Raw genomic sequence first — 14,902 nt, 5'->3', positions numbered from 1 at the left:
AAATCTCTGAAGGTGACAAAGGTCAATTATCACTGCAAAAGAGGCTTTGTTTGTATGTATGTCGGAAGGATTACAAGAAAAAATGGCATGCCTCATTTTCATGAAACGTGGTCAAAGGTTGTGGCATGGATCAAGAACACATCCATTTATGGATTGCATCCAGATCAGACTCACACACGCATTTAGGCAAAATAGTCATCCGGATTGTACTCATTAACAAGTTAAATATTTGTAACTTTTTGTACCGACATATGATGGCAAGCGACCATGTTTATGTTATTTCAGTCAGCATTTAATATTTGTACATATGTATGTTAAAATGTTTTGTGTTTCACACACATGTATGTTAAGTGTGGGAATTATTTACAATTTAGTATGCAATAAATCAACAGCTGGGATGATAATGCTTCAGCTAGTGATACCCTTTTGTGACATTGTTTGGGGGGTATATCCAGACATACATCGTGGTTGCACTGGCGGAAGTCCGCTCTCTGAGTGCCCTTCTAGTCTACTCATGGTATTATTATCATGTCGCACATCTCTATCTGAAAGATTTTGTATTTGTTCTTCATGATTTATTTTGGCTTATTCCATCCAACTGTATCTCAAGAATAAAATACATATTTATATGTAGAAGTGGCGTGTCATCTATATACAAGTTTATATAATGAGTGTTTGAGTAAATAAAATGGAATTCAGAATATTGAATGTAAGTTCGCTGCTTATTATATCCTTCTGTGAGCATAGGTATCACTGTGTATTATGCTTCACTAATGGGTCTATTTTCATCACAGGACTACGACTTGACAGGGTGAGACATATGTTAAGCACATAAAAAAACTGTAAGGTCATCGGACTGTCAGTAACATTATCACCACAAGGTGAAGATTCACAGTTATCATAACCTAAAGAACCTATACGTGATAAAAGGTGACACTTGGCAACCAGGTTATTTTAAATGAAGGAGCGACAGGGCTCAAATTTAGACACAATGTACATAACTGAAAACCACAGTGTATTTGCAGCTCTCCTGTTTTTTAATTAGATTTATGCTGTCATTATTAGGATGGTGTAAGGAACATAAAGGAATCTCTCAATGTCATTTCAGATCACGCCCACAGTTGAGACACTGCCTGACTAGTCAAAAAATATAGTTAATTGTCTAAATATTGGCCCTCATTAGAAGTATATTACATTTGAGTATAATCAATGTCCATTCATCATGTCAGATTTAGCATTCAGCAAAACAAGTATTAAGTTAAAAGACAGGCATTCAGTTGCTTGCAGATTTATTACTAGTTACACACACGACACATCAAACAAAGACATCATATTGTATGATTTCTTGCACTGTGTCTTGCCAGGACGGATGCTCATTCTTCAGCCTCCTTCACCTTTAAATTGATAAAACATCAACAGTGAGAAGTTAAAGACGGGCTGCTCTGTCAGGAAACAGAAACTAGTTGTATAAAGAGTGATGCGACTGCTGGAACAAAGAGGAATCAAAATGAACCTACCCTGACGATTTCACGGCTTTTCACCCTCAGCTTGTTGACCTGGGATTCAGCGATGTCAGCACGCTCCTGAGCTTCCTCCATCTCATGCGTCACCTTCCTGTACCTGCACAGGTGCGTGTTGGCCTGCTCCTCCTGGGAAGAACATGTTTATATTCACAGTTAGATGCCTTAATCAATCTAACCAGTTGTATAAGATGAAAAAGCAAAATAAATCATGCCGCATCATGCTGTCAGTCTTCTGCTGTTAAAAAAGGTGTTACTGGTGTGACGCATATTTGCACTGCATGTGTCGAATATTTCACACTCACAGCGTCCTCAGACTGCCTCTTGTAGGCCTTCACTTTCAGCTGCAGCTTGTCCACCAGATCCTGAAGGCGGGTAACATTCTTCCTGTCCTCCTCAGTCTAGAGGCGGTATACAGTATAGTCTGTTTGAGGCCCACACTAAAGCGAACACCACCACTCCATTGTGTTTGAAGTACATGAATGTGAAGCCGCTTCAGAAATACCGACAACAGCAAGTGCAACCCGACAACGCAACAACTGAAGACATGAATTATTGCACCACAGCAGAGACATTTACATATATTCATCTTAATGGGCTCTCTGCTGCACAAACACTGCCGTCTCTGTCAATCGAGCTGCATGTGAGAACTGAGTGTAGATAAGTGAGTTTCCCCTCTGCATTTTTTCATAGTGAAAACCTGTGAAACATATCCATAAATGTCACACATGCATGTCGTACTAATGTAAGCACATAACTGCATCTATTTATAGCTGCATCTGTACACTAGAATGTTTATTCTTAGCTGCTGTCTTCTCTATATCACTTCAGCATGTCAAGCACTGATGGAGCTTCAGACATATGATGGGGATTCATGCCCTCTAGGGGTCTGAAACATATTCTACATCCATTTTTTTCTGAAAAGTATAAATTATAGAAGTGCTGCGGAAAGTATTATGTACAAACCAACAGTGGCTTCATTGTTCAATAGAATCTAAAGATGTACATTTTGAGATTGATGTTCTGTTTCTCTGTACCTGGTAAGTCAGTTCCTTCACTTTGCGTTCATATTTGCGGACACTTTTCACAGCTTCAGCCCCGCGTCTCTGCTCAGCATCAAACTCGGCCTCAAGCTCTCGGACCTTGGATAAGAAGTGCAGATTTTATGGCGACAGGTCCGAATATGGTTAAACAGATAAATAATGTAATAATAACATAAACAAGCAATTTTCCATGGTGAATTTACCCTGGTCTCCAGTTTCTGGATCTGCTTCTTGCCACCCTTCATGGCCAGATTCTCAGCTTCATCAAGGCGGTGCTGCAGGTCCTTCACTGTCATCTCCATGTTCTTCTTCATCCTCTCCAAATGAGCGCTGGTGTCCTGCTCCTTCTTCAGCTCTTCTGCCATCATGGCAGCCTGAAACATTAGGTCATTGTAAGAAGGTGAATAAAGTGTAATTACAGTAAATCATTTCTAGGATTCCTTTTGAGTTAAACTGTAGAAATCAGTTAACTGACCCACCAACTTTTTCTTTTAGTCCACCTGTGTTCTGCTTCTACTGTTATCTAACTCCCCGGCATTGAACATTGCTAGAATGAATAAATAGCTCTATGTTTCCAACATTGTTAAAACATCCTCTAAATTTCTGATGGCTGTCTGAGATTGTTTTTACAATAAGTAGGGCAGTAGGCTTATTTATAACTAGTCTTTCATCAGTCATTCATTTCATTCAGCTGTGAGCTTTATACAAAATAAGGGCACTACCAGCTGCTCCATAGTTACTGCTGACATGTCTCAAGCAGATAACTGTGAGCTCCATTTAAAACATAGTTGTTTGAACAGTAGGTGGGTGATTTAAGCAGTTTTAGCAGCGTATGGACTCACATCAGTGATGGCCTTCTTGGCCTTCTCTTCAGCATTTCTTGCTTCCTGGACGGCATCTTCCACTTCACCTTGGATCTGGGCAAGATCAGTTTCCAACTTCCTTTTAGTGTTGATGAGATTGGTGTTCTGAGGGAAAAAAGACATTTTCCATCCATACTGTCCATTCTCTATACATTTACTGAATTGTATTGCATATAACAAGGGCTCATAAAATACAGTGTACTTACCTGAGAGTGCAGCAGGCCCACACGCTCGCTGGCATCCACCAGCTCCTGTTCAGCCACTTTGCGGCTTCTGTCAGTCTGCTCCAGAGCAACTCTCAGCTCCTCGATCTCAGCCAGCATCAGGGTGTTCCTGCGCTCCATCATGGCCACCTGCTCCTTCAGGTCCGCCTGACCTCTAATGGCGTCATCAAGGTGCAGTTGAGCATCCTGAATGAATAAGTGAAACTCATTTGTAATGCAGTCTAAATAAAGTAAAATTCGTATGCAAGTTTGTTTAATAACCCGCAATACCTTCAGCTGTCCCTGCACGTTCCTCAGCTGCTTCTGGGCTTCAGCTGCCTGCCGGTTGGCGTGGCTCAGCTGAATCTCCATCTCGTTCAGGTCTCCCTCCATCTTCTTCTTGATTCTCAGGGCATCATTTCTGCTCCTGATCTCAGCATCCAAAGCGCTCTGCATGGTGTCAATCACTCTTTGGCTGTTCCTCTTGATCTGCTCGATCTCCTCGTCCTTCTCAGCGAGTCTCCTGTCAACCTCATTTTTCACCTGGGTGAGCTCAAGCTGGACACGGATCATCTTGGATTCTTCGTGCTCCAGTGTGGCCTGCAAAATGAAATGTTAAGGTGGAAATCTTAAGAAAACAGAGTAGAAGGTCGACATTTTTGGATTAAGATCGGCAAACTGAAATTCGGACATCGTTGGAATTTTCTTTGCAAGTAAATTATCTTAAATACCTCGGCCTCCTCCAAAGCAGTCTGGATTTCTGCTTTCTCGTTCTCTGCCAACTTCTTCCCCTTTTCCAGTTCATGAATGGTTTTTCCTGATTCACCAATTTGTTCGGTCAAATCAGAGACTTCCTCTGTTTAGAAAAAAATACAGAAAAATCATATAATGTTTTAATATGTATCTTGTAATTATAATGTTCCATCAATTCTTTAATCATCTAATTTTCATATCATATGCAATGCCAACAATCACAAGCAGGATTTGCTTTCTTACGTTGCAGGTTCTTGTTCTCCCTCTTCAGGTTTTCCAGGTGGTCCAGAGCTTCTTCATAGGAGTTTTTAAGTTTAAAAATCTCTGTGCTCAATGAGCGAGCCTCCTTCTGAGATCCTTCCAGCTCCGCCTGGCTCTCCTCATACTTCTGTTTCCACTCTGCAAGAACCTGAACATGTAACACACAAATTAGTGTTTTGTGTCACCTCATGTAAACCAGCTAAACAAGTCGTCTCAAAAATATCCAACCCTGTCAAAGTTCCTTTGCTTCTTGTCAAGGCTAGCAGCCAGAGCGTTAGCTCTTTCCACGTCGATCATCATGTCTTCAACTTCACCCTGCAGTCTCTGTTTGGTCTTTTCCAGAGAGGAGCATTTTGCATTCACAGCCTCGATGGACTCCTCTGCATCCTGAAGACGCTGGGCGAGTTTTTTCCTGATAAAATGTACAGTAAACAGGTTTTTTTGATTTGTAAAATCAACCATGAGGAACACGTGTGTGAGGTAAGGACTGTTCTTTACTTTGCCTCCTCCAGCTCCTCAGTGCGCTGAATGGCATCAGTCTCATATTTGGATCTCCACTGAGCCACCTCGCTGTTAGCCTTAGACATTCCACGCTGCAGCTCAGACTTGGCCTCCTGCTCCTCCTCATACTGCTCTCTGAGCAGATCACAGTCATGACGGGCTGACTGAACAGCATGAGCCAGGGCGCTCTTGGCCTAACAAACATTATGCATAATGTGGCAAATTAAGTTTACGTGTTAATACGTTAGATTGTGTGTTGATACATAAAAAAAAAATCCTACTATGTACCTTAACTTCTTCCTCCAGCTGCCTTTTGATTTCCTCAATTTGGTGAATAAAGGCCTGTTTCCCTCTTGTAAGCTGTGAAACAAGAGCCTCCTTCTCCTCCAGCTGACGACTATATTCCCCTGATTGTCAATACAGAAGAATCACTCTATCACTGGGGTTAAGGGTTTTGTGTTTACTAATAATGTAATGTTTCTGAAACACTGCTGATTAACATGTTTTTAACATTCTCATCCCATGTTATGCTCACCATTTTCAGTCATCAGTCTTGATCTTTGAATATTAATGTCATTTAACTGACGCACGTGCTCATCATTCTTGGTCTTTAGTTCACTTAGTTGATCCTCAAGTGAACGGCACATTTTCTCCATGTTACCCTACGGAAGAAAATCAACAAAAATGTGTCCACTGTAGTTGTTATGCTTCTATAAAACATGATAAATGTGGTTGTTATATTAAATAAAAAAAGAAGCAAATTTTACTTTTGATTTGGCAACAGACTCCATATTGCTTGTGAGGTCATCGATCTCCATCTTGAATTCGCTCTTCTCTTTCTCCAGCTTCTGTTTGACTCTCTGGAGGCTATCAATCTGTTCTCCCAGCTCTGCCACGCTGTCAGCCTGCTTCTTGCGCAGGGCTGCAGCAATGGCCTCATGCTGCAGGGTGGACTCTTCGAGGTCACGACGCATCTTCTGAAAGTCGGCCTCTCGTTTTTTGTTCATCTCGATCTGAACAGATGTTGCTCCGCCAGCTTCTTCAAGCCTCTCGCTGATCTCTTCAAGTTCCCTGGAGAGATCAGCCCTCTGCTTCTCCACCTTTGCCCGAGCAGCACGGTCAGCCTCAATCTCCTCCTCCAGCTCCTCAATACGAGCCTGTGATGCAAAATAAAGTACATATTCATGCTCAAAATACCCATATGCAAAGCCACATCTATATTTAAAAAAATAATATTTTAAACGTTAGTTTCAAATGGCTTAGTTATAATGAGGTAAGTGCATTAAAAAGTTCAAGGAGTTGTTTAATCCGTCCATTCACTTCCATGAGAAAGATCAAAGCAAACATCTTTGTGGCCAAACACATTGAACACATTACCTGCAGTTCTTTGATTTTCTTTTGAAGTTGAATATCGACTGCCTGTTCATCTTCTATCCTGCTGAGAAGCTGACTTATCTCAAAGTCCCTCCTTTGTTAGAAAAAAGGATGAAAAATGTTAGATTTAAATTGAATTTAAAATAGTGGAGGTCATAAAATACAATTTCATTATTGCATACTTCTTTATTTTCTCCTCAGACTGCTGTTTGTCGTTTTCCAGATCCATGATGGTTTCATGGGCCAATTTCAGATCTCCTTCAAGCTTTCTTTTTGATCGCTCGAGGTCCATGCGAAGTTTCCTCTCTTGCTCCAAGGAACCTTCAAGCTAGTATATTCACATAGAGTTAATAAGCCCCAATAAATACGGGAAAACTTTGGTGCACTGAGTTTTAAAAAAAGAAGCGGCTTACATCATCCACTTGTTGCTCCAGCTTGACTTTAGCCTTCGTCAGAGTGTTGACTTTGTCTTCCTCTGCCTGGAGATCATCAAGGATCTGCTGATGGGCCTCTTGGAGGGCTTTCTTCTCTTTGGTCAGCTTGGCGATGGTCTCATCTTGAGCTGTCATTTCTTCCACCAGGTTTTTAACCTTAATAGTTGAATTAATAACAATAGTTTATATTTGATCACAGTACTTTTTTGTTGTTGTTTAAGAACACAAAATGAAGAGATGTGAACCTTGTTCTCAGTGGCGTGTTTCTCCTTTTCCACTTTGGCCAGGGTGAGCTCCAAGTCATCAATGTCTCTTTTCAACTCAGAGCACTCGTCCTCCAGCTTCCTCTTCTTTGCGGTCAGCTCAGCATTCATTTCCTCCTCATCCTCCAGTCTCTCAACTGCCTCTTTGACTTTGGCCTCGAGCTGGATTTTTGCTTTTATGAGCCCTTCGCATCTTTCCTCAGCATCACTGATGGTTTCACTTTCCTAAATGGGATAGGACATTACATTTTAAGAATATTTATTTAACTTTAACACCAGAATCTGAGCAAAAAATATCCCCCTCTCTACTTTTTACGTACAGACTGAATTTGTAGCTGCAAGTCGTTCTTCTCCTGAAGGAGAGTAACCATCTTCTCCTCCAGTTCTTTCTTCTTAGCCAGAGCCTTTGCTAGATCCTCTTTGGTCTTTTCAAAGTCCTCTTTCATCTGTGCCATCTCTTTCTCAGTCTCGGCGCTCTTCAGCAGAGGCTTAATCTTGAAGTAGAGCTTCATCCATGGCCATGTTTTGACATTCATGAATGAGCGGATGTTGTACTGGATGGAGTAAATGGCCTCCCTTGGGTAAACAGATATTAAAGTAAGCAAAAAGATTAATTTATTGAATTATATATAGAATTGGATTGGTAAATAGAATTGGTAAAAAGTATAGACTGCTTTTTAATTTAGACACTTCCTTTTAAAATAAGTTATTTTTTACAGATGCACACTTTGATGTGTGACAGAAGAAAAAAATAGAAGATTTTTTTCCCCTTTCATCCCAAATAGAAAAACATCTGACCAGCCAGTAAAACCAGCTCTTCTCTGCTCTCTCCTCCAGAAAAGGAAAGAGACCGATCTGATCAAGAGCTGTAGTCTTTAAGAGATCTACATTCGAAAATACATATTGCTTGGCTATAAAACCTGAACACAACTGTTCACAACATACACAGATTTTGTACAGTTCCTAATATCCAACAGTTTTCTCTTTACTATCATCAATCCAGAAAGTAGTCCTGGAAGGCTCAGCACACACTGACACAATGCCCTGTTTTGTCCCTGCATAAAATAGTTCAAACTACAGTATGTATTAAACAAAGAGGACACGACAGACATAAAGTGTCCCCACTACTGCTACAGTGCTTCCTGTACTAAACCATTTTGAAGCAACCCATATCCTTATATACTAGCTCAGACTCCACAACAGAATGTCTTCCAGTAACTGTAACTTTTCTGTCTAATATAAAAAATATTTGATTGCTTTTTTAATTTTATGTGCCACAGAGTACAAAGTACAAAGCTCACCTTCTTTGCATCATTTTGACAAATTCTTTTCTCATGACGTAACCTCTAAAGAGAGCCTGAGTCATGACGACCAGTTCAACCAGCTTCTCATCTCTCATCTCCTCAAGAGTACCCAGCAGTCCAGCCTTGAAGAACACCTGATGACACATGTAAAAAAAAAACAAAGTCGCTACAGCTTTTTTGTTTCCAAAGACACAGTGATTGTATTTCATTTCATATAATTCAGACTGTTTATTTACCTTGGTATAGCCAAATTTGTACTGACTGTGGTCCACGTCAATAGAGCCCAAGAGTTTCTCTGAGGCCTTCTTGTTGTCAATGAACTGTCCCTCAGGGATGACGCTAGCATTCAATACTTTGTATCTGAAAGGAATTTATGTAATTAGATTATCAACAGAACAGAATCAACACATGTGGACAGAGACGTTCAGTAAAGCTACTGTACCTCTGCTTGAAGTCACCGTAGAGGATTCTGCTGGGGAAACCTTTCCTGCAGATCCTGATACCTTCCAGCACTCCGTTACACCTCAGCTGGTGGATGACCAGGAAGTTCTCCATGAGACCTTAAAAAGTAACAAGGACAAGTGTAACCAAAACGACTTCCTTCTACAGGTCAAAGGTTTGCAACTATGTGATAAACAGAGTAACAACAGTAATTTGACGCTAGAGAGGATGGGTTCAGAAGGTGATTATCTATACCAAAACCTTCCTAATTGTGGTTTCTGTGATGAACATGAGACTTGTGTTGGTCAGAGATGTCACGTTTTTGGAACTTACCTGGTGTTTTTGATTCATTGGGAATCAGACAGCGCACAAAGTGCGGATGAGTGCTCCTTAAGTTGGTCATCAGTTTGCCCAAGTTTTCCTGTTTAGTGACATAAGATTCATCATTTCTATTTTCCAACCAAATGTTTGAACTGACATGACTTGACTACCCTACATTTTGCATCACGTTTATAACACAGCCCAACACAAAAACAAATTGAAATGGTGGCAAATATATTAATTCCAAACTGATGTTTCAGTTTGTGGAGGATTCTTAATTTGTATTTATTTATGTTCATCAAAATTAAAATGTATGCTTTTGTTCTCACCTTAAAAAAGATGATTTTACAAATAGAAATGTTTAAAAGGTAATCAGGGAAAGGAATTTGTCCATTTCCCACAGTTTGCCAAGCCAAGAGTCAGTCAGAACAAAGAGTTGGAACAAAGCCTGCTTCAAGAAGAAACAACTATTTGTGAAAAATAATTACCCTGAAGAGAGCTGATACTGTCTGGAATGATCCACCCTTCTTTTTGCCACCCTTCTTTCCACCTTTATCTGTGAAACAAATATACATTTTTATTGTTATTTGCACTTTCGATTTGCCTTTAATTCCTGTATAAATATGTTACGCCTCACTGAAATTACATTTTAATCAATCTTACATGACTAGTACCTTAATATAAAAACAGAAATCCTACCTTCTCCCCCGGCATGAGCGACGTAAAGGAGAGCCAAAAGCTTCATTGAAGACTTCTGGTAGAGCTGAACAACTGAGTCGTTCAGAGGGTCCTTGTTCTTATCAAGCCAGCCATTGACATTGTAATCAACAGTGCCAGCATAGTGCATCAGGGAGAAATGGGCCTCAGCTTTGCCTTTGGCAGGTTTGGGTTTCTGGAAGGGGGCACTTTTACCAAGATGCTGGTCATACAGTTTGTTCTTGAAGGTCATGTCTGATGCCTTGGGGAACATGCACTCCTCTTCAAGGATGGAGAAGATGCCCATTGGCTGTTGAAGTTAACACAAATTTAAATTTAAAAAACTGTAATGTCATACAGGGGCTGGGATTATTATGTATTCAATATTGTTAACATAGGTTTCTATTTTTGTGAATGTACAGCATGTCATTACCTTCTCAATGAGCTCAATGCAGGCAGCCAGATCCATACCAAAGTCAATGAACTCCCATTCGATTCCCTCTTTCTTGTACTCCTCTTGCTCCAGCACAAACATGTGGTGGTTGAAAAACTGTTGCAGTTTTTCATTGGTGAAGTTGATGCACAGCTGCTCCAAACTGTTGAACTAAAGATGCAAAGGGAGATACAGCTTCAAACTTTTATTTATTTTTTTATTTTACTTCATAAAATTTAACAAGTGCAACATGTTGTTAACTTACATCAAAGATTTCAAACCCAGCAATATCCAGGACACCAATGAAGAAGTTCCTGGGCTGCTTGGTATCCAGCATCTCGTTAATTCTGACCACCATCCACAAGAACATTTTCTCATAGACGGACTTGCAGAGAGCCATCACTGAATTATGCACCTAAAGATTAAAACACTGCTAGTTATACAAAACAAGTGGTATCCTTATATCAATAATAGATTTATGTTCATTAACTAATGTTTTTTATGTCAATTACCTGTGGCACAGTCTGACCTTTAACTACCATTTCATTGCCGACCTTGACTCGTGGGTAACACAATGCCTTGAGCATATCAGCGGAGTTCAAGCCCATGAGGTAAGCAATTTTATCAGCCTCTGATAAAAACAGAAACCACAAACATCACTAAATCATGCAAAATATTCAATAAGGTAATTAGTAATGAATTGAATGTGTACAGAATACATTTACATATCCATATCAGATGCCCAAACCACCAGGACCAGTAGTTTCTACTCTCAGCTCCCTACAAGTAGGACTTCACACCCTGGCTCTAAGGGTAAGCTGACAACTTAACTTTCACAATGAATTGGCAACGAAAGCAAACAGTGGAACTCTGATGAAATGTTTGTTAAAAAAATCAGTATTTTCCTAATAATGCATTGGTTGTAAGATAATGATATTTAGACATTTTATTCCAGCAGTTACCCTCAGTGCCATCGGGCTCTGCCTGCTCTTCGCGCTGCTTCTGCTTGAACTTCATGTTTCCATGATGCATCACAGCTCCAGTCAGCTTGTAAATGCCCATCTTCTCCTCTGCAGTGAAGCCCAGGATGTCAATGGCAGTCTACAGAAAGAAATATAAAAAAAATTGTCTTTCATACAAACAGGTTTACTGGTTCACTGTGTTACCAATTGCTCATAAGAGATATAACGACATCTGAGGAAATCTTACAGAATGTAAAATATCCAATCCCTCTAAAGACAGAGTGTACGTTTTATTGGTTGGATTTTGCAGCTTGTTTACTCACATCAGTGGCGATGAACTCCTCAACGTCATTGATACTCTTGACACTGATTTCACCCCGACTGATCATGGGAAAGTCGTACGGGTTTTTGGTGATGAGGAGACCATCTGAAAAAAGATCAGATATATTTTCATGATACACTCAGGTGAAGCATGTATGTATTTTAAAAAATGACATATGATCATATGGCTCACCTATCAGCTCAGGTTTGTGACCTGTTGCGAGCTGATAGAAGATGTGGTAGCTCCTCTCAGCAGACAGCTGGAACGTCACTCGAGACTTCTCCAGCAGATCTGTGAAACAAGGAAATAAGCTGGTTTGCAGTTTGTCCTTTCCTTAAACCTTCTGGATAAAGAAAGGCTGGAAGCTTACACGTTTCGATATCAGCTGAAGCCAACTTTCCAGTTGATCCAAAATGGATTCGAATGAATTTACCCTGAAGGAAAATGCAGTTATAAGCGCAGGCATGTTTGTGACTCACCCTCACACTTGTATTATACATTTGTGAACCACAACTTACAAAGCGGGATGAGTTGTCATTCCTCACAGTTTTGGCATTACCGTAAGCCTCCAGCAGGGGATTGGCTGCAATGATTTGATCTTCCAGCGACCCCTTTAGACACATGATATCTGTTAGAATTTAGAGTTTTATAAAGATCACAAATATACACAGTATGTTAAATTATCTACCTGCATTTTTCCAGCAGCAGCCGGCTGCTCGTGTTTCTTTCCTCCAGCCACTGCGATTGTCGCAAAGTACTGGATGACACGTTTGGTGTTGACAGTCTTCCCTGCTCCGGATTCTCCGCTAAAATACAGACAGACATATGACACATGTGTTGACGTAAGTCAGACATAACACAGTACTGAGAGCATCTGTCTGAGTTAAATTAGTCCAAATGATCTCTTTTCAGCATTGACTTACGTGATCAGGATGGACTGATTCTCACGATCTGTTGGAGGAATTAAATCACACTCCATGTATTAGTTCTGTCATGTATGGTAAAGTGTGTATTCAGATTACTTTTTAATATTTTCAGCCGGTGACAGTCACATGACAACATGCCGATGTGGAAGAAGATATCAAACAACATGTCATTTTTCAAAAGAAAAGTGATTAATACCTTGGAGCATGAACTGATAGGCATTGTCCGAGATGGAGAAAATATGGGGTGGAGCCTCAATCCTCTTTTTGCCTCTGTATCCTGTTACAACCATTGAGTCGTACACTGGGAGCCACTTGTAGGGGTTCACAGTGACGCAGAACAGGCCAGAGTAGGTCTGTTTGGAGAACAAGACATATATTTATCGTCCTCTTCATACCACAATATAAACTCTACATACAGCACAAAAACCTTTGTTAAATGTTTAAACCGGTCTTACGTAGATCATCCATGCTGCATAGCGCTCTTTGAGGTTATACAGCACAGAGGGCTCGCTGAGGTGGGTCATCATGGCCATGTCCTCGATCTTATCGAACTTTGGAGGGTTCATGGGGAAGACCTCATCTTCTTTGACAGTGAGGGTCTGAAGCAAAACAGTGAAGAAATAGTTCTAAGACTGTGCAGCACAATTTGAATAAAGTAATGCATGTATGCAGACGTGTGTCTATTCTTGTACATTATTCTTGACTCTAGATGTTTACTTACCTTCCCGCCTTGAATTTCAACTGTGGCTTTGCCACCTTCCTTCTTCACGAGTTTCCCCTTCAGATACATCTCTTTGGGCTCTGTCACATAATAAGCTGTTTTTGCATCAAAGGGAAGGTTCTGAGCCTCTATTCTCTCCTTTTCAGATTTCCGGAGGTATAAGGCAGCTTTGCCAAAACACTCCATTTCCGCGTCCCCACTCATGGCTCCCTCTGTAAAAAATAAATCAAGTACAGTTGAAATAATAATTTCATCAAACTAAAGTTATTTAAAGATAAATAAAAATATATAATTTTTTCCTCTTTCAGTTGATTTAGTACCCATTTTTTAGTCACTAGTTGCATGAACCTCACTTACCTTTTTGGTTGCACTGATGCAGTTGTTTTGTGGATACTAAAAAAAAAAGTCAAAGTCAAATCAGAAAACAGAAACACATGCAGCTAAAATGAGCTAATTTTTATCATCCATAAGAACAGCTGTATTAAAAGCACGGAAAAGTGCAAAAACAGAGGACTCACCTTCGTGGGCAGCCTGTCAGTTCAAAACTTCTGACAAGTCTGGGAGTGCTTCTTTTATACTCAAATCTCTGGACACCACTCAGCGCACCTCCTGTTAAGGCCACTGAGCTTGTCTCTGAAGAATGATGTCAGATGGCCTTTCCACCTCATCATCTTAAATGGTGTTATCCTATCCTGTAGAATAAAAATCACTGAATGAAACACCAGATCAAAACTGCAGTTTACTGCCAAAGCCAAGCAGCTATAGCGATATGACTGTTCATGTCAACACTTGAATATCTGATACTTTGTGCAAAGGGCTTTAACAACAAGGAAGTAGGCAGTATTTATCAGTTACTATGGGAGGCTTTTGTATGATAAACATTATGATTAAAGCTATCACTATACATCTTGGTTAGTGTGGGTAAAAAATATCTTTTACAGGATAATGTTGTCAGTACTTAAGCTTGTCACACCTTTAAACAAATGTTTGACAGTGACGATGTTCCAAACATCTCTTGAGAATAGGGCCATGAGTTTTGAGCTAATTTAAGATCCCATTATCATCCATTATCCTGCAGTGTTTTCTCTCCAAAGAAAGACGACACTGAGTTTGCTGTGAAAGTATTCTCTTGTGGTGTAATTGAAGTGTGATAACAGGTGATATTCAATATGTCTGGCCTTTCCAAATAGTCTTATTAGGACTTAAAGCAAATATAGCCCCAAGCTCACAAGTGCCCAAGCTCTTACTTTTGCAATTGTTGACAAATGTATTGAACGCTTCTGTTAATTACATGTCAGATGTATTTCAGCATCTTGTTACTAGGCACCAAAACTCCAGGCTGTGAAGCTCCTTATTCTTGGTATCAGTAATGTGGCTTGGTCATAAACTCTTCAAGGTCACGTTAGTAAGGTTGTGTTTGAGGTAAGTACAGATCTGAGGAAATTTGTTGTTGCTTCTGATGCGTTCGATTGGTGCATGGCACTGGCTTTGCTTATTGTCTGGGTCCTGCTGGGGCCTCTGATGCTACAAATGCTCTAACCCGTCTCCTAGAAATTATATT

The 14,902-nt window shown here is 40.2% G+C and overlaps 1 protein-coding gene across 1 annotated transcript; it reads right to left on the bottom strand.

The window, feature by feature from the left end:
- Positions 1-1,276: 1,276 nt before the first annotated feature.
- On the bottom strand, positions 1,277-14,015 carry LOC138606020 (myosin heavy chain, fast skeletal muscle-like). The gene is made up of 41 exons (XM_069678480.1): positions 13,860-14,015; positions 13,699-13,734; positions 13,342-13,553; positions 13,076-13,219; positions 12,817-12,973; positions 12,618-12,645; positions 12,383-12,500; positions 12,213-12,305; positions 12,065-12,128; positions 11,887-11,985; positions 11,696-11,799; positions 11,373-11,511; positions 10,923-11,041; positions 10,676-10,825; positions 10,411-10,581; positions 9,981-10,287; positions 9,770-9,837; positions 9,294-9,381; positions 8,962-9,079; positions 8,756-8,879; positions 8,517-8,653; positions 7,536-7,791; positions 7,198-7,440; positions 6,932-7,108; positions 6,701-6,846; positions 6,522-6,612; positions 5,912-6,301; positions 5,680-5,806; positions 5,433-5,551; positions 5,142-5,338; positions 4,872-5,055; positions 4,626-4,791; positions 4,361-4,485; positions 3,921-4,229; positions 3,633-3,836; positions 3,406-3,531; positions 2,767-2,937; positions 2,558-2,662; positions 1,826-1,921; positions 1,518-1,649; positions 1,277-1,394 (listed from the first exon to the last, which is right to left on the bottom strand). The coding sequence occupies exons 3-41, from the start codon at positions 13,543-13,545 to the stop codon at positions 1,374-1,376; spliced, it is 5,817 nt and encodes a 1,938-aa protein (XP_069534581.1). The 5' UTR covers positions 13,546-13,553; positions 13,699-13,734; positions 13,860-14,015; the 3' UTR covers positions 1,277-1,373.
- Between the last annotated feature and the right edge of the window lie 887 nt (positions 14,016-14,902).

Source organism: Semicossyphus pulcher, unplaced genomic scaffold, assembly GCF_022749685.1.
Source record: "Semicossyphus pulcher isolate SPU_LCO1_2020_fin unplaced genomic scaffold, fSemPul1.0.p SCAF_3, whole genome shotgun sequence".
NCBI classification, from domain to species: Eukaryota; Metazoa; Chordata; class Actinopteri; order Labriformes; family Labridae; genus Semicossyphus; species Semicossyphus pulcher.
Note: the sequence above shows the minus strand (reverse complement) of the source record. Positions and strands in the feature narration are given on the sequence as shown.

What these genes read in the sequence shown, in the direction of transcription:
- LOC138606020 (XM_069678480.1), bottom strand. Translation starts at nt 13,545, where the DNA reads ATGAGTGGGGACGCGGAAATGGAGTGTTTTGGCAAAGCTGCCTTATAC. An exon ending in CGCTCATGCCGGGGGAGAAG is followed by an intron (nt 9,838 to 9,980) that starts GTAGGATTTCTG and finishes TTTGTTTCACAG; the next exon opens with ATAAAGGTGGAAAGAAGGGT. An exon ending in ACGTGCAGGGACAGCTGAAG is followed by an intron (nt 3,837 to 3,920) that starts GTATTGCGGGTT and finishes TTATTCATTCAG; the next exon opens with GATGCTCAACTGCACCTTGA.